The sequence below is a fragment of the Siphateles boraxobius genome, unplaced genomic scaffold, assembly GCF_051911475.1.
Source record: "Siphateles boraxobius isolate OS27281-9 unplaced genomic scaffold, OSU_SipBor_1 66, whole genome shotgun sequence".
NCBI lineage: Eukaryota > Metazoa > Chordata > Actinopteri > Cypriniformes > Leuciscidae > Siphateles > Siphateles boraxobius.
The window spans coordinates 24,632,911-24,651,553 of record NW_027509193.1 but is presented as its reverse complement, the minus strand read 5'-3'; the positions used below and the strand labels follow the sequence as shown (position 1 = coordinate 24,651,553).

Here is an 18,643-nt window from a genome sequence, read left to right as displayed (position 1 = left end):
ACCCGGCCCTCACCCGGGGAGAGGGAGTGATCGTGCCACTCCAAGAGCATCTCATCCATTCCTGGGCGGCCCGCTCCGGAATGCTTTCGCTGTCGCTTGCCACCTGGCTTGGCAGCGCCTGGAGCGGGCTGGGCGTCTCTACTGCGGCCGGCTCCCTGCTGAGGCCTGGGTGGAGGCTGCTGCGGAGGGCCAGCAGGAGCGGCGGCCGGAGAACGCCCACGGCGACGAGCAGGCGGAGGAGCTGCCACCGGCGGCGGGTGGAGGCAGCAGCTGGCCACCGGGGCAGGATGTGCCGGATGACCTCCGTCTGCGCTTGAGCGGCAGAGAACTGTTTGATGCAGTTCTCCACCGCGTCGCCGACCAGCCCAACCTGGGAAATTGGGGAGACCAGGAACCGAACCTTGTCCGCATCCGCCATACCAACCAGGCTGAGCCAACGAAGGCGCTACTGGACCACCAAGGTGGACATCGCCAGACCGATCACGCACGCTACGACACCCGTACCCCGGAGGGTGAGGTCGGATGCAGTGCGGTGCTCACCTATGAGCGCACGGTCTGGATTACCCTCGTGCATGCCATGGGTGCCCTAGCCTGCAGCAACACCATGGCACGCAAGAGGAAGGGGCTTGCCCACAGGCTTTGTAAGCTCTGCCCGTCGGAACGGACGAAACTCACAGGCCCTAGGGGGGAGACGAGGATCCCCCCAAAAGGCAGCGGCCGCCGGACACAGGTGCACCTGTGTCGACAGACCGCTCCAATGGAGGGACACCTCGCAACCCTTCACCGTTCCTCCATCAAGGGTAATGAGGGGGAAAAGCTATTCAGGCAGTTTCTGGCAGAGAAAGATGCTGTTCACCACCTGATAAGCTATCCATGCATTTCGGGAAAGAAAGGCACTGGGGCGGCGAGCTGAGAACCAGCGCGGCCCGCCCCAAGATACCAAACTCCAGATTCCAACCGAGACTGAACGGGACACGGTGGAGGTTCCACTCGAGCCCGGCAGCCTCGGCGGCCCGTTTCAGCATAGCTGATAATTCTGGATCCGGCTCGGGCAACATTGAACTCCCGGAGGGAGACAATGCAGCCGAGTCATCATCTCCAGAAGTCAGCTCACCCTCTGATGCTGCAATCGGCGTCCTGTCCTCCAGGGGAGCCCCGAGTGAAACCGCTGGCCCACCCATTACAGATGGACCAGCAGACAACACAGGAGGCTCCAGTGGTTGCAGTGGAAGGGAGGAGTGAGGAGCCCACAGGGAATGGTTACCGGGCGGGACATCCAACACTATCCTCCGGTCACCCATCCCACACAGCACCCGAGGGTGGGGCATGGTAATGGGGACTCGCTCTCCGCGAACGAAGGCGAGTCTCGCCCTCAACACTGCGACAGTCATGTTCCCACAGTGAAAACATGAGCTGTCCACAAAAGCTGTCTCAGCGTGCTGTAAGCCAAACACGTGACACAACAGTTGTGACCATCAGAGAGAGACAGGGAACGACCGCACCCAGAAACGCACGGGCGGAATGACATCTTGAAAAAGACGCAAACGCACCCGTGTTGCTCTTTCAGAAAATAGGACCGTCACCAGTGCCGGAGCACACAGGGAAATGACCGCGGCAACACTGAACAGAGAACTGAAACAGTGAAGCACTCACTTTTCCGCCCTCTAACCAGCCATCAACACACACAAACATTTAGAAATTTGTTGCTGTTAAAACAGCAGTTGAGAGCTCAAAGCTCGCGATCACCGCTGCACTCGCGCTGTAGAACACCAGCACTGGGAGAGTCTTCCTGAAGAACACCGACACACTCGCTCGTTGTAGACAACAGCACTCTCAGAGACATCAAACGATCGGCTCCGAAGCGAAAGGCAACTAGTGCGTGCATCCACTTCCGTATTTATACCCGCGCCGCGGGGGCGGAGTGTGTGATGCGAATCACGCACGCCAATTACATTGGCTCGTTCAATAGTATTCGAAGATGATAGGCTCCCTAGCGTGATCCCATTTCAGTCGCGTCGACTACGTCCGACGTTATCGACTGAAAGGGAACAAGCATTAATTCCAGTGGACATCTTTTATCTAATCTATAAAATCTGAAAAGAAAGAACTGACTCAACATTTTTTTATCACAAATGACTGGTATCGCTGGTTCAGTCGAAAAAAAATATGGGACACATAATAACTGCTGAAATATTTCTGAGGAAAACGTCACTCAGAGTGACCCTGGAATGCAGACTGTACAGCTTCAGGTGCCACTGGTTCTGGTTTAGATAAGGTTTTAAAAAATGTATGCATGATTACATGTGATTATTTGTTTGTGGCCATCAACAGTTGTAACAAGCATTCCATCTGGGAATACAACTACACAATTTCCAAACAATGCCACAACTCCGCTGCTGTCAACGTATGGGGGAAATATCACATCTCCACCTTTATCTACTCAAGGCAACGTGACAAGCTCCTCCACATCTGAACCAGAAAATGCTACAAGTTCATCAGTGAGTACATCAGGAAATACCACTTCTCCTGCCCTTGTAACTACAACATCCAACACCGCAAGTCCACTTGTACCTACACTGGGGAATGCAACAAACCATCCTGTAACTGCACTAGGCACAAATACTCCTTTACCTGATCCAGGCAACAGCACAACTACTCCTTCACCTGATCCAGGCAACAGCACAACTACTCCTTCACCTGATCCAGGCAACAGCACAACTACTCCTTCACCTGATCCAGGCAACAGCACAACTACTCCTTTACCTGATCCAGGCAACAGCACAACTACTCCTTCACCTGATCCAGGCAACAGCACAACTACTCCTTCACCTGATCCAGGCAACAGCACAACTACTCCTTCACCTGATCCAGGCAACAGCACAACTACTCCTTCACCTGATCCAGGCAACTACACAACTACTCCTTTACCTGATCCAGGCAACACCACAACAACTCCTTTACCTGATCCAGGCAACAGCACAACTACTCCTTCACCTGATCCAGGCAAAAGCACAACTACTCCTTTACCTGATCCAGGCAACAGCACAACTACTCCTTCACCTGATCCAGGCAACAGCACAACTACTCCTTCACCTGAGCCAGGCAACACCACAACTCTACCCCAAACTACAAGAGGCAATGACACTACTCATCCCAATAGCACACCAGGCAACAGCACAGCTTCACCAATTACAACACCAAGCAAAGTCACAATTACATCACAAACTATATCAGGTAATGCTACAACAGTAAACAATACCACCTCACCCACCACTAATCCAGTAAATGCTACCACCCCACCCCTAACTACTCCAGACGACAATGAAACAGTAAATGCTACCACTCCACCCATGACTACACCAGGGAACAATGCAACAGTAAACTTTACCACACCACCCATGACAACACTACGGAATAATGCAACAGTAAATTTTACCACACCACCCTTGACTACACAAGGGAATAATGCAACAGTAAACTTTACCACACCACATATGACTACACCAGGGAACAATGCAACAGTCAATTTTACCACACCACCCATGACTACACAAGGCAACAATGCAACAGTAAATTTTACCACACCACCCATGACTACACCAGGAAACAATGTAACAGCCAATTTTACCACACCACCCTTGACTACACCTGGCAACAATGCAACAGTAAACTTTACCACACCATCCACGACTACACCAGGGAACAATGCAACAGTAAACTTTACCACACCACCCATGACTACACCAGGGAATAATGCAACAGTAAACTTTACCACACCACATATGACTACACCAGGGAACAATGCAACAGTAAATTTTACCACACCACCCATGACTACACCAGGGAATAATGCAACAGTAAATTTTACCACAGCACCCATGACTACACCAGGCAACAATGCAACAGTAAATGTTACCACACCACCCTTGACTACACCAGGCAACAATGCAACAGTAAATTTTACCACACCACCCATGACTACACCAGGAAACAATGCAACTGTAAATTTTACCACATCGCCCTTGACTACACCAGGAAACAATGCAACTGTAAATGTTACCACACCACCCTTGACTACACCAGGCAACAATGCAACAGTTAACTTTACCACACCACCCTTGACTACACCAGGAAACAATGCAACTGTAAATTTTACCACACCAACCTTGACTACACCAGGACACAATGCAACAGTCAATTTTACCACACCACCCTTGACTACACCAGGCAACAATGCAACAGTAAACTTTACCACATCACCCATGACTACACTAGGCAACAATGCAACAGTAAATTTGACCACACCACCCATGACTACACCAGGAAACAATGCAACTGTAAATTTTACCACACCACCCTTGACTACACCAGGCAACAATGCAACCGTTAACTTTACCACACCACCCTTGACTACACCAGGAAACAATGCAACTGTAAATTTTACCACACCACCCTTGACTACACCAGGCAACAATGCAACAGTTAATTTTACCACACCACCCTTGACTACACCAGCAAACAATACAACTGTAAATTTTACCACACCACCCTTGACTACACCAGGCAACATTGCAACCGTTAACTTTACCACACCACCCTTGACTACACCAGGAAACAATGCAACTGTCAATTTTACCACACCACCCTTGACTACACTAGGCAACAATGTAACAGTAAATTTTACCACACCACCCATGACTACACCAGGAAACAATGCAACTGTAAATTTTACCACACCACCCTTGACTACACCAGAAAACAATGCAACTGTCAATTTTACCACACCACCCATGACTACACCAGGAAACAATGCAACTGTAAATTTTACCACACCACCCTTGACTACACCAGGCAACAATGCAACAGTAAACTTTACCACACAATCCATGACTACACCAGGGAACAATGCAACAGTAAACTTTACCACATCACCCATGACTACACCAGGACACAATGCAACAGTCAATTTTACCACACCACCCTTGACTACACCAGGCAACAATGCAACAGTAAACTTTACCACATCACCCATGACTACACTAGGCAACAATACAACAGTAAATTTTACCACACCACCCATGACTACACCAGGAAACAATGCAACTGTAAATTTTACCACACCACCCTTGACTACACCAGGCAACAATGCAACAGTAAACTTTACCACACAATCCATGACTACACCAGGGAACAATGCAACAGTAAACTTTACCACATCACCCATGACTACACCAGGCAACAATGCAACAGTCAATTTTACCACACCACCCTTGACTACACCAGGCAACAATGCAACAGTAAACTTTACCACATCACCCATGACTACACTAGGCAACAATACAACAGTAAATTTTACCACACCACCCATGACTACACCAGGAAACAATGCAACTGTAAATTTTACCACACCACCCTTGACTACACCAGGCAACAATGCAACCGTTAACTTTACCACACCACCCTTGACTACACCAGGAAACAATGCAACTGTAAATTTTACCACACCACCCTTGACTACAGCAGGCAACAATGCAACAGTTAACTTTACCACACCACCCATGACTACACCAGGAAACAATGCAACAGTAAACTTTACCACACCACCCATGACTACACTAGGCAACAATGCAACTGTAAATTTTACCACACCACCCTTGACTACACCAGCAAACAATGCAACTGTAAATTTTACCACACCACCCATGACTACACCAGGAAACAATGCAACTGTAAATTTTACCACACCACCCTTGACTACACCAGCAAACAATGCAACTGTAAATTTTACCACACCACCCATGACTACACCAGGAAACAATGCAACTGTAAATTTTACCACACCACCCTTGACTACACCAGGCAACAATGCAACAGTAAACTTTACCACACCATCCATGACTACACCAGGAAACAATGCAACTGTAAATTTTACCACACCACCCTTGACTACACCAGGCAACAATGCAACAGTAAACTTTACCACACCATCCATGACTACACCAGGGAACAATGCAACAGTAAACTTTACCACACCACCCATGACTACACCAGGGAATAATGCAACAGTAAACTTTACCACACCACCCATGACTACACCTGGGAATAATGCAACAGTAAATGTTACCACACCACCCATGACTACACCAGGGAATAATGCAACAGTAAATGTTACTACACCACCCATAACTACACCAGGGAATAATGTAACAGCAAACGCTACTACACCACCCATGACTACACCAGTACATGCTACTACACCACCCACAACTACACCAGGGAATAATGTAACAGCAATCGCTACCACACCACCCATGACTACATCAGTAAATGCTACCACACCACCCACAACTACACCAGTAAATGCTACCACACCACCCATAACTACACCTGGAAACACTACAATAGGGAATTCCACCACACCACCTAAATCTACAACAGGAAATGCTACCACACCACCCATTACCAACTCAACGATTGGACCAATCGTGTCTACTACTAACCCAACTAACACCACAACCACACCAGGTGTGTTTGAATGAATGTGTTGTATGATTGTGGATTACAGTGTAATTTTCATGCATTATAATCTTCATAAATGCCTAATACTTTCTCCTTTCGTTCTTTTAGCTACCTGTCCTTTAGTGCCCTGCCCACCACTCAGTGTCTGTGTGAACTCCATCTGTCAGTGTCTGACAGGAACATTTCCTTTAAATAATGTCTGTGTGGAAAGTGAGTATCTATCTGATGCCAATCTCTGTCAATCAATTATAACCTTTTTTACACAGGACCATGAGACATTACAGAAAGTCCTTATGTCTTTTAATTTGTATAATAAGTCTCATGTGGTTATAGTGATTATTAAGATCAATCTTTATTTATCACCCTCACTCTCTCTTATTCCCAGCTAAATCGTTCCCTAGTTCACTGAGGGTGAACCGCACATTTGTATCTCAAATGAATGATCCCAAATCACCTGAATTCCGGGACGTTGCTAATGAGATCATTATTGCGGTATGTCAAAAACTTACATTACAAATCAGGTGTTTTAGCTTTAACATTTCAGTTATTACTTGCAAAGATGTATTTATTCACTCTAAAACTGTGCAGTTTATGAAGTCTGTTTGTATAACTATTAAGTAAGAAGGCATTGAATAAAATTATTAATCTAATAACTCTGCAAAATAAATATTTTAATACAAATTTAAATAAAGTTTTTGATCATACATGTAGTGCATTTTGTTATCATGCATCTTATAGAATTTTAGAATCATATTTATAGAAATATAGAATCATATTTATTTATAATATAGCTATATTCTCTTTATAAGTTAAAATATTGCTGTATATTGCTTTTGCAGTACAGACTGTCATAGTTAATAGTCATGCTAATAAAGCTTTATTGAACTTAGGACTGCCAAAGTAAATACTTAATAATATTCCATATCCTGGATCAATATCCTTCAGTTTCAGTGAGTCTAAAGTCAATACTCATTCTTCCCTTTCACCATAGGTAAATGCAATTCTGAATAACCAGCCAAACTACATTAACAGCAGAGTCATTAGGTTGACGTGAGTGTCCATTTCAAACAGTTCAGTTCAGCTCTTCTCTTTTGTATTATATTTGCCAATTACTAAACTATGTCTAAATATTTCCAGGCCTGGCAGTATAGTGGCTTCAGTAAACAGTTATTTTGAGCCCAATTCTCCAGTCACCCAGGAATTGTTTGCATTGGCCTTTGATACTGGTATAAAAAATGCAACGACTTGTGGAACGACAAACTGTGGCATTCTTGCTGGTGCTGAATACAATGGTGAGTATCTTGAAAAGATGTAGCATCGCTGTATGAACAGTGTGAAACATGTTTTAATGTCCACATAATCAATGAAGACAATACAGTATATTGGTTACATAAATATACAATATTTGGTTTCACATAATTTTAAAAACAATTTTACATAATAAATCATTCTTTAAATACAATACATTCTTTATATATACATTACTTGACATTAATTCTTAACACATTAATTCATGTTTAGGCAACAAATTCACCTTCACAGTAACATGTTAATATCAAAAACATGTAGTATTTTTTATGCTAATTTCAATCTTTATCAAAGATTTATAAAACAGTTTCTTTGAGCAGTTGTATTAAATGGCAAAGATTGTTCCTCAAATAGGAACACAGTTAAGTGCCAGAGCCCGAACTTTAGGTGTTTAGAATTGTTTTGCCGTGGATGTGGCCATGTTTTGTAATTGTGAAATGTTTTAGATCACATAAAAGATTGTCTTTCTATATACGTAAACTATACTAGGGTAATTCACATTAAGTACATTTGAGAAGCTGAAATAACCACTTTGCCACCCATGCTACCATTTAAAACTAATTAATTTTTTTTACTGTAAAAACTATATAATCAACAAGTTGACAACTTATGTTTTTACATTGCTTTAACTCATCATAATAAGTTAAGGAATTTTCTGCTTTTTTATAAGTATACATTCAACAATTTTTAAAAAATCATTTTAATGTAATTTAAGTTGAAATCACTTTAAGTTGAATAACTTAGTTGTACTTAAAAATTTAAGGCAGCAATTTATGTTTATGCTTGCTTATGTTTGTTTTATGGTATTCATATGAAATGAAACTACATAAAATTAAATGAGCCTATGAAATATTTATACTTTAAAAATCCATGGTTGCATCGCAGGACCATTTAGAATTAACCAGTGAAGGCAAACATGCTGTAAAACTTAAAGGACCTTAGATACACACTTCTCTCTTTTAACATTTACCCACTACTATACTCTATTTCTCTCTCACTGTCTGTCTCTTGTTAGTAAGCAATCTGTGCGAGCAAGATCCTGCTCCTTGTGATGTTAACACTACAGTGTGTGAGGCCAAAGATGGGATCGCTCTCTGTACCTGCAAACCTGGCTACATACCCAGCCCTTACCATGCCAGAAGCTGTAGAGGTGAGTGTGTGTCTTTTGTACTCCCTTTCTGTGTGGCAAAAAACAAAAAAACACATGAGCTTCTATTATGTGTTTGTGTGTGTGCATATCATAATCATCAGTGACCTTTGATTTTGAAGTGGATTTATCCACTGTTCAGAACGTGGATTTATCCATGGTAACAGACACAGTAATCCTGGTCTGGTAAGATCAGGGTTCAGAATGTACAGTACACTGACCAAAAATGATAGAGAAATTTAAAAAATGCCATTTTTTCATTTCTACATTATATAAAATAAAATCCCCAATGTATAAAGAACAACAGTTTTATTATTATAGTGTCATGTTCAAACACAAAACCAACTATTTACTTTCTAATCTTTTTACAGTTTGTCCAAGTGGCTACAAAGCACAGGGAAATTTCTGTGTTCGGTGAGTACCATTTCATTTCTTTGTTCTGAATACACACACCTAAACAACATGTTAACTTTTTAATAGAGCTGTTCATTCGTTCACCAACCTGTAAGGCCTTAAAATAGCTGTTTTCATTTAAAAAAACATACCTCAAAGGTGATGGTTCAGATTGCCTTGTTTTAAACTGACAAGCTCTATTCAATGGTTGAGTGTGTGCTCAGTGTGTTTGTAATAGAAACCACTGCCCTCTTGTGTCGTGGCAATATTGCTAAAATCAGATGTCTGTGGATAGGTTTCAACGTTTATTCCCCCTTTTTTAACAGATGTTCATTTGGCTATTCTGGTTTCAACTGTAATGACCGTAAGATATTATTATTACAATATTTCTTGTTTTTTAACCAGTAAAGCAATAGTCTTTTTAAGTTACACCAATATATTAATCAGCTTGTTTACTGTGCTAAATTATAGATTTTGCGTGTATATTTGTGTCTAATGACCTTTGTCTCTCTGCGTAGCCTCTTTGTTAGCTCTAGTGGTGGTGGCGTGTGTGTTAGGGGGACTTCTGCTCATTGTAATTCTGGCAGTTCTCATCTACATCTGTGTGACTCATAGGTGAGTGTTTATGAGAGGTCAGGTAGACGTGCATTTAAATCTCTCTCCTACAGTGTCTTTTATGCTTAGTTATGGATGTGCATTTCTCACTTGTTGACATTTTTGTGTGCGCATTACTTATTTCTCAGCAGGAATAATTCAAACAACAATCATTTCGGCAGCCCATATCCTACTGAGGAAATCCTTGCCACATGGCCCTCTCAGGATATCAGCCATATTCCTCGTGTCACTCTCACATCTAGTTCCAGCAATGATGTCTTTGGCAACAACCTGGAGATGGTTGAAGGGCCAGGCAAAAAAGGCCACAGTAATGGATTGGTGAGTACCTCCTTCCAGTCAAAACTTCACAAATAAGTTGTAATTTAAACCTGTTAAACAGAGAAGTTACACAGAGAAGTTTAACTTACAGTGGGTTTCATACCGATTCAAAGAAAAGCGTATGTGTGGACTTTTTAAATAAAACAATATATCACTGTAAAATAAAATAAAATAAATAATTTAGATATTTTTGTAATTTTTTTTTTCATTAGGTTCATTAGTTAACATTAGTTAATGTATTTACTAACATGAACTAACCATGAGCAATACATTTGTAACTATATTTGTTCATCTTTGTTAACGTTAGTTAATAAAAATACAGCTGTTCATTGTTTGTTCATTTTAGTTCAGTGCATTAACTAATGTTAACAAGATTTTGATAAAGTATTAGTAAATGTTGAAATTAACATTAACAAAGATTAATAAATGCTGTATAAGTGCAGTTCATTATTAGTTCATGCTAACTAATGTAGTTAACTTATGTTAACTAATGAACCTCATTGTAAAGTGTTACCTTGTGAATTATTTAAAAAAACATTTAAAATTCTTACTGACCCCAAATTTTTACGGTAGTGTATATTCATATACATTTTTTTGAATTGTTTATTACTGTACCTCTTTTTAATAATTGTAGAAATGAACCCACTGTAAGTTACAGTTCCCTCCAATTCTTCCATTAACCCTGCATGTAACATTATTTAACTCTAATAATAGTGTCATCACACCACTAACCAATACCAAATATATTGTTCAATAAGACCCAAGTCTATGTCTTAATCTTTACTCTGCCTGCCTGCCTGAACTCCACTAACATACTATGAATTAATCCAAAAAAATTACATTATCCTAATATTTCACCAAAGTATTACTTGACTGAATGACTGAAGTCCATTACGAGCAGATGCAGTCCTAACCAGGCTACACATAAAGAGGGTCTATTGCATTAGTGCCTTTGCATTGAAAGGAATTATAAGCTAACAGTAGTACAAACAGATTTCATCATTTTAATTTTTGAAATCATAATATTATTATATAAGATGTACAAGTTTTATGATCGGTTAGCTCTTAAACAAACCTCTTTGTGTGTGTTTGTGCACGTATTTGTGGTTGCTGTGTTGTGTATGTGGTGTTCCGTATACGGACTTGATACTGCCTCACTCCAAACACTATGACTGTAGAAGATTAGAGGAAAGGTAAGTCACCGAGGAAAAAATTGGGCTGTTACATTCCCCGTCGTCGTCAGGGAATGTAAAAGGCAAAAAGGGTCCACTTGTACATATATAAATGCACAACATGAACATACCTCCTGTAGTTTTGCCTTAAAAACGGCAGTCACATTATTGAAATGCTTAATTTGGTGGCTGTAGGCATGGAAGTTATGCCTGACAGTTAAAATAGCCAATCACGTGTTTGTTTACTCTACATGCAAAATTAGCTGGACCAGCCTGAAAAATACAATATTTGTGAATGAGATTTGTATGGAGCCCCTAAAGGGACATAGTGGTGAAAAAAATATGGGTTGAGAGGAAAAAAATATTTTGCGAGAGAACCCAAAAGTTTTGCGAGAGAACGAGAAGTTTTGAAAAATATTTTTTCCTCCCATGCCATATTTTTTCCACCACCATTGTCCCTTTAGGGGCTCTGTAGATTTGAGTTTAAGAGGTACAGAATAGATTGCAAAAGATTGTTGTCAGATTTTATCACTGATTTGAAAAATATACTACCGTTAAAAATTTGGGCTCATTAAGATTATAACGATAAACAAATACTTTTATTCTGCAAGAACGCATTCAATTTACTGTAAAAATTTGTTTCTAATGTTTTCTAATGTCTAAATTTCTAATGTAACAAAAGATTTATATTTCAAATAAATGCTGTTCTTTTGAACTTTCTGTTCATTAAGGATTTCTGAAAAAAGTATCACGGTTTCCACAAAAAATATTATCAGCACAACTGTTTTAAATATTGATAATAATAAGAAAGGTTTCTTGAGCAACAAATCAGCATTCAGATTCAGATTTTTGATGGATCAAAAACTGATCAAAGTAACTGAGACTGGAGTAATGATGCAGAAAATTCAGGAATAAAGTACATTAAAATATATTAACAGAAAACACTAATTTTAAATTGTATTAATATTTCACATATTTCTGTTTTTATTGCTTTTTTGATTAAACAAATGCAGCCTTGGTGAGCAGAAGAGACTTCTTTCAAAAACAGACTGAGCCCCCAAACTTTTGAACAGTAGTGTATGCTATTGAAATGTAATAAAAGAAAATGTATACTGCTCGCTTGTATAGCTGAAAATAGCTGCGATACGAATATGGCCACCAAGTGAACTGACATACCTTTAAGGGACTTTAGTGTCCAAGTTCTTCCAAGTAAAGGAATATTCTGGATTAAATACAACGTCTCGGCTACATATGATACCCCTCGTTCCCTGAAGGAGGGAACGGAGACGCCACGTCGAGACCGACAAATAGGAATTTCGCTAAAGAGGCCAATCTACTTAGAGTGAAACTAAACAAGCCAATGCAAATTGGCATGCAATCATTTGCATCAGCTGCACAGCCTCGCAGCACGGGTATATAATAAGCAGATGGTGCGATTGCACTTCAGTTTTTTGCTGAGGAGCCAAGCCTGATAAGCAGCCTGTGTCGATGAAGAATCGAGACATGAAAGTACGCGTCCTTCAGGTCGATCGCTGCAAACCTATCTCGGGGACGGATGCATTCGAATATGCGTTTCTGTGACAGCATTTTGAACGGTAGTTTGTGGAGACTCCGATTGAAAACTTGCACAAAAGTAGGGACTGTAATACCCTGAGCTCATATCGGCTGGAGGGACCGGTTCTATCGTTTCCCTTCGCCAGTAGGACTGCGATCTCCACATGCAAGACATGGGCATCGGCTGCTCTCACTGTAGTGGAGTGGATGGCCGAAAATTTGGGGGGACAGAGTTCTTGGAGAACTGGTGGATTATGACCACCCTCGTGCAGGTCCTTCAGTGCCTTGGCCTGATGGACCTGCAGCAACTCCATGGTGTGCATGGCAGAGGCAGCTTCCCCACAGGCCTTGTAAGCCTTGGCGGATAGGTCCGACGAGTACCTAAAGGACCGGGAAGACATGGTTCTTCGCTCCAAGTGGAGTTATGGCACAGCTGCATTGCAACAGCCCGCTCCACTGGCGGGATACGCGTCTATCCCTTAACTGCTCTACCATCAAGGGTGGTGAGGGAGGAGAAGCCAACAAGACGGTTTCTGGCAGTAAAAGTCACTTCCCCATGAGCTTCTCATGCACCTCCGGGAAGAAAGGCACTGGAGTGGGTTGCTGAGAACCAGCGAGCGCCACCCCGAAATACCAATCGTCCAGCTTCGGGGGCTCGGGACACGGTGGAGGCTTCCACTCAAGCCCGATCCTGTTGGCGGCCCAGGAAAGCATGGCCATCATCTCCAGGTCCGACTTAGGCACACCCGAAGGAGGCAGCGGCGCCGAATCGTCGTCCACAGAGAAGTCTGACCCACATTCCGATGCAACGATCGACATCTGATAGTCGCGGGGAGCACCAAAGGAAACGACTGGTACACACCTCGAGGATGGTCCAGCGAGGATGGTCCAGCTCAACTGTCTGCGGAGCATGAGAGGGATGAGGGTTCCCAGGGGGTTGGTTCTCCGAAGGAAGCGTGCTCACCATAATCCTCAGGTCTCCTGCGTCACTGCCCAAACCAACCCTCTGGGGAGACGGGGACACCGCCCCTTTGCAGGAACGAGAGTCTCGACCGCAGCTCCGAGATGCTCATCTTCCCACAATGGGCACATGACTCATCCACGAACGCTGCCTGAGCGTGTTTGAAGCCCAGACACGAGGCAGCAATCATGACCATCCCGTGTCCCCAGGTACTGACCACATCCAGAAACACACAGACAGAAAATCATCTTGAAAAATACGCGATCTATCTGTGTAAGCTCTTTTAGGGACTTCTCTCACTGGTGCTGAAGCACGCAGGGGAACAGTTACTTCGAACACAGACAGGAATGTGCACCTGTCTGTGCGCTGTCTTTCTCTCGCTGGCAGGTCTTACCAGTTGTAAAAACTGTTTTTGAGCGCTCTAAACGGCGCATCTTACCAGCTGTTATAACAGCTTTTTTGTTTTTGCTCAAAACCAGAAAAACAAAAAAGGCTGAGAAGAGAGAGACAAAGATTGTTCGAGCTGCTGTGCTGTAACACCCGCACCAGGATGGAGAGGTCTAGAAAGGCTCGTAGATTCACTCTCTGTAAACAGCATTCGAAGTGTTTGGCTCCGAAGCAAAAAGCTGAAGAGCAATCACACCTCCTGCTCATTATGTACCGTGCTGCGAGGCTGAGGAGCTGATGCAAATGATTGCACGCCAATGTGCATTGGCTTGTTTAGTTTCACTCGAAGTAGGTTGGCCTCTCTAGCGAGATTCCTATTCGACATGGCGTCGACTGACCGACTGATGAGGAACTTAAAGGTTAAGTGTGTAATTTCTTAATCAACCAAAATAATAATCGCAGCACCGACATCAATTATGACTTAAACTGTATTTAACTTGGAAGGAATATTCCTTTACTATACTTTTCTTTATTACTTCTTTTCGCTGTGACCTTTTACAACCCCTATATACATTCTGATTCTGAGGGGAGTTGCTGTTACATTCCAGATGAGATCTCGATTTTGATCTCTGTTTTCAACTGTTTGCATGCCATTTTAAGCTTTGCATGCATTTTTAAGCAGATAATTGTGATTTCCCTGCATGAGGAGATGGGCTGAGAGAGTGAAGGGTTGTGGGTTGTTTTTACCTGTATGTGGCTAATATGAACTCATTTGTTCTGCAGAAGGGCTCGTATGATCTCAATGCAGATGGCATGAGGACCTTTAAGGACCCAAACCCCACACGGTACTCTTATCTGGTGGGTCATGAAAATCCATACTTCATACAAGGAGATGAGAAGAGATGAGGAAAGAAGCAGGGAAAGCAAGCGAAAAGTAAGAGGAGAAAGAAAGAGTGCAATAACAACATGAATTATAAAAAGGCCTTGGATCAAAATGTTTCAAGAAAGTTAATGCTCTCAAAACCGTACAGCTGATCCCTCAAGGTACACACACAAATGGCATTTGAGAGATACATTGTTTGTAACATTTTACTGTTTTTATTGTAATTCCCTTTCACCCAGGATAAAATGGTCACTTCCTACAAGTGCATTGATGATTGGGTTTCTTTTACCACAAGCTTGACTGATGTGTCTTATGTATGTTAATGAGAGATGAACATTGAACAACCACTCATTTGTATTTCTTGTCATTTCTTACCATGTTTCGTCTGCACAATTTACATCATATTCAGTGTTTTGTTGTCTGTCATGCATGTTACTGGGGTCTTCAACTTTAAATACTATATTACAAAGGATGTCATTTTGAACCACATTTCGACACATTATGTATTTAATTTGTCTATTCTGTGGAAGAAATAAGGGGCAGAATATACAGTGTAATCCAGTAGATCTGGATCTAATCTACATTCTGATACAGTAAATGCACTTTGTAGGAGAGAGCATATTATGTTTGTTTTTTAAATTATGATGAAGTTTTCATTGATATCTTCTCCAAAGCATTAATTTATTTTATGCCAGGACAATGCATGCCACCAGAAATTTATTTCTGTGCCTGATTGTAATGTTGTCTTATGAATAGGAGACTTATGCATTGAAGAGGAGTTCTTAACCATGTTTCCTCTGTAGACGTGCCAATAATCATATTTATTTAAATCAAAACATGGCATTGTTGTTTTTACTGAACCATCTGTTTGCTTCATATATATACTTATTTATGCATCACTGGGAGATTTTATATCTGTATATAAGGCTTTTGTAAAAAAATAAAATAAAAAAAAATCTCTTGAGACAAAGTGATTCTTCTTGTTCTGTATATTGAAAGGAAATAAAATAATATAACAATGTAGTTATCTAATATTTGTCTAGCTGTCCTTGTATGTCTCCACACGTGCATTCACATATGTATTTCTTTTGATTTGTAATTTTAATGATTTTGTTGTCAAACTAAGATATTTTGCAAGAAGACATTTAATATTAGTATTAGCTTATAAACAGAAGCACAATAATACGCCGTCTAGTTTATTTGATAACAATCGTTTTAAAAGTGCATTATTTAATTCATTACAGTTTTTTTACAATTGCTGTGGCAAATTTCTCATTTCTTGCGGTAAGTCACTTTTTCACATTTAAAATGCACTAAAACTACCCAAACACTTGATACATGTCTCAAATTAACTCTTACAAAACACTAACAAATGTTGTCAACAAACAAACTAACTTTGTCAATCATAAAACACAGATCTAAAAAGCACTAACATCAGGTAGCATTATACAATATTTTCTTTTGTAATATTTCTTTCCAAAATAAGAATGACACTGTCTGCTGCTTATATTTCACTGCAGTATGTTAAACAGTCCATGTTTACATTACAGTACTAAATCCTTCCTAAGTTTTCCCCTTTTGAATGGATGGTAATGAAATTGAAAGACTAATGTTTGTGTAGGTGTTACATCTAATTGCTTTAATAGAATTAGATTTTTTTAGATTCAGTATATATTTCAATATGGTAATACTGTAGAAATGGGGCAAATTTCTGCCTTATTCATTTGTGTGTGTGTGTATGTGTGTGTGTGTGTGTGTGTGTGTGTGTGTGTGTGTGTGTGTGTGTGTGTGTGTGTGTGTGTGTGTGTGTGTGTGTGTGTGTGTGTGTGTGTGTGTGTGCGTGTGTGCGTGTGTGTGTGTGTGTGTGTGTGTGTGTGTGTGTGTGTGTGTGTGTGTGTGTGTGTGTATGTGTGTGTGTGTGTGTGTGTGTGTGTGTGTGTGTGTGTGTGTGTGTGTGTACTGACAGAGGGCTCTTGTAAATCTTTTCCTTAAGAGTCAGATCAGGTCTAACAGATGTCTCAGAATTAATTAGACAGACATCCCAAAGCAACACTTTCAACCCTTAATGATACCTGCACTCAAAAAATGAAGGGCTCTGACTGTAGAACATCCATGTTATTTATGCAAGGTTACTTTGTCAGAGAGAACCACATGGCCCTATCAAAACACACAGGGTTTGAACCTATAATTCTGTTATTGAAATAAGAGTTCCATTATAAACTTGCAAGTCTTTAATCTTCTATTTAGTGAGATTTGGAATTTAGTATGTTGATGTTATAATGTTCATGTTTCTAATGGCTTATTTTAATTAAACACACCTTAGCATAAACATACTGCATGTAAAAAAACTACTTGTGAAAATGATTCGTTTTAATTTTTTTTAACATTTTTCATTACACGTTTCACTGTAAGAATTTTTTTTTTTTTTTTAGAAAAACAGATAATGTCCTGAATGAAAATGACCAGTACCTTTTTCTGTTAAGTTTACAGAACCTCAAGCGTAAAACATAACAAAATGCAACACAAAATTCAAAATACAGGTAAAACACATGTGAAAACAAACAGAAAATTAATTCATACGAACATGGTACATTAAGCCCTATTTTTCCTGGCTTATGTATATTATCTGTATTTAATAAAAATGTTTCATTACAAAAAGCAGTTTTTAATGGTATACATTTCAATACAAATTATATTATCCATAGATTTTTTTAAACAAATGATATCATTTAAAATGACCAGTTTTTAATTTAATACAAATGTTTTCTGAAATTAGAATATCAATTTTTAAATTATACATTTTTTATAATAAATCATATCATCAGTTACTGTCTCTGACAAATCATTTAAAAACAAGTTAGACGATTTAAAATAAATAAATGAAAAAAAGGTATCTTTACAAAGTTGAAGTTGATAAGAATTTTGATTACCTAAACAGCGATAATCATATTGTATTTATTGATTTATTGATTTATTTTCTCACATGAATAGAATTCTAAAAGTTTCTATTCACATCCAGGTTTAATTGGGGAAAAAAATATATGGTCTCATATTCTGAACCCTACTGTATGTGCAATGAAACCCACAGACCTCTAAGCTCTGCCTGGAATAATCCATATACATATATGTACAACAAAGAAACAGCAACAATCTCACATGCACAAAACACAAGCATGCTGCATGCCTGTGGAATAGAGAAAAGGGGGATGGGGAAAGCCTATTTTCTCTTTCTCTTCCATCTGACTGAGTGAATGAGTGCTTAGGCTTTCAGAGCTGCTCAAGTGAACACAATAATCTAAAGAGAAAAAAGACAGTGGCTGAATGGGAGGGGAGAGAGATGCCCACTGCGTGTCTTACAACGCCCACCTGCTTCTGTCTCTGGTGAC

At 40.6% G+C, this 18,643-nt stretch overlaps 1 protein-coding gene across 3 annotated transcripts in view; it reads left to right on the top strand.

Moving 5' to 3' along the window:
- LOC143722065 (uncharacterized) overlaps positions 1-16,289 on the top strand; it is a 32,004-nt gene extending 15,715 nt beyond the window's left edge. The window contains exons 3-15 of one of the 3 annotated variants that reach the window (XM_077213201.1): positions 2,332-6,525; positions 6,628-6,729; positions 6,905-7,011; positions 7,511-7,569; positions 7,657-7,811; positions 8,843-8,977; positions 9,346-9,388; positions 9,694-9,731; positions 9,886-9,982; positions 10,111-10,300; positions 11,479-11,493; positions 15,158-15,308; positions 15,497-15,632. In XM_077213201.1, coding sequence (XP_077069316.1) covers positions 2,332-6,525; positions 6,628-6,729; positions 6,905-7,011; positions 7,511-7,569; positions 7,657-7,811; positions 8,843-8,977; positions 9,346-9,388; positions 9,694-9,731; positions 9,886-9,982; positions 10,111-10,300; positions 11,479-11,493; positions 15,158-15,280 — 5,258 coding nt within the window. In that variant the 3' untranslated portion in view covers positions 15,281-15,308; positions 15,497-15,632. Of the gene's footprint in view, positions 1-2,331; positions 6,526-6,627; positions 6,730-6,904; positions 7,012-7,510; positions 7,570-7,656; positions 7,812-8,842; positions 8,978-9,345; positions 9,389-9,693; positions 9,732-9,885; positions 9,983-10,110; positions 10,301-11,478; positions 11,494-15,157 lie in introns of all 3 variants that reach the window. The other 2 variants (XM_077213202.1, XM_077213203.1) reach the window with 2 other exon arrangements.
- Positions 16,290-18,643: the final 2,354 nt, after the last annotated feature.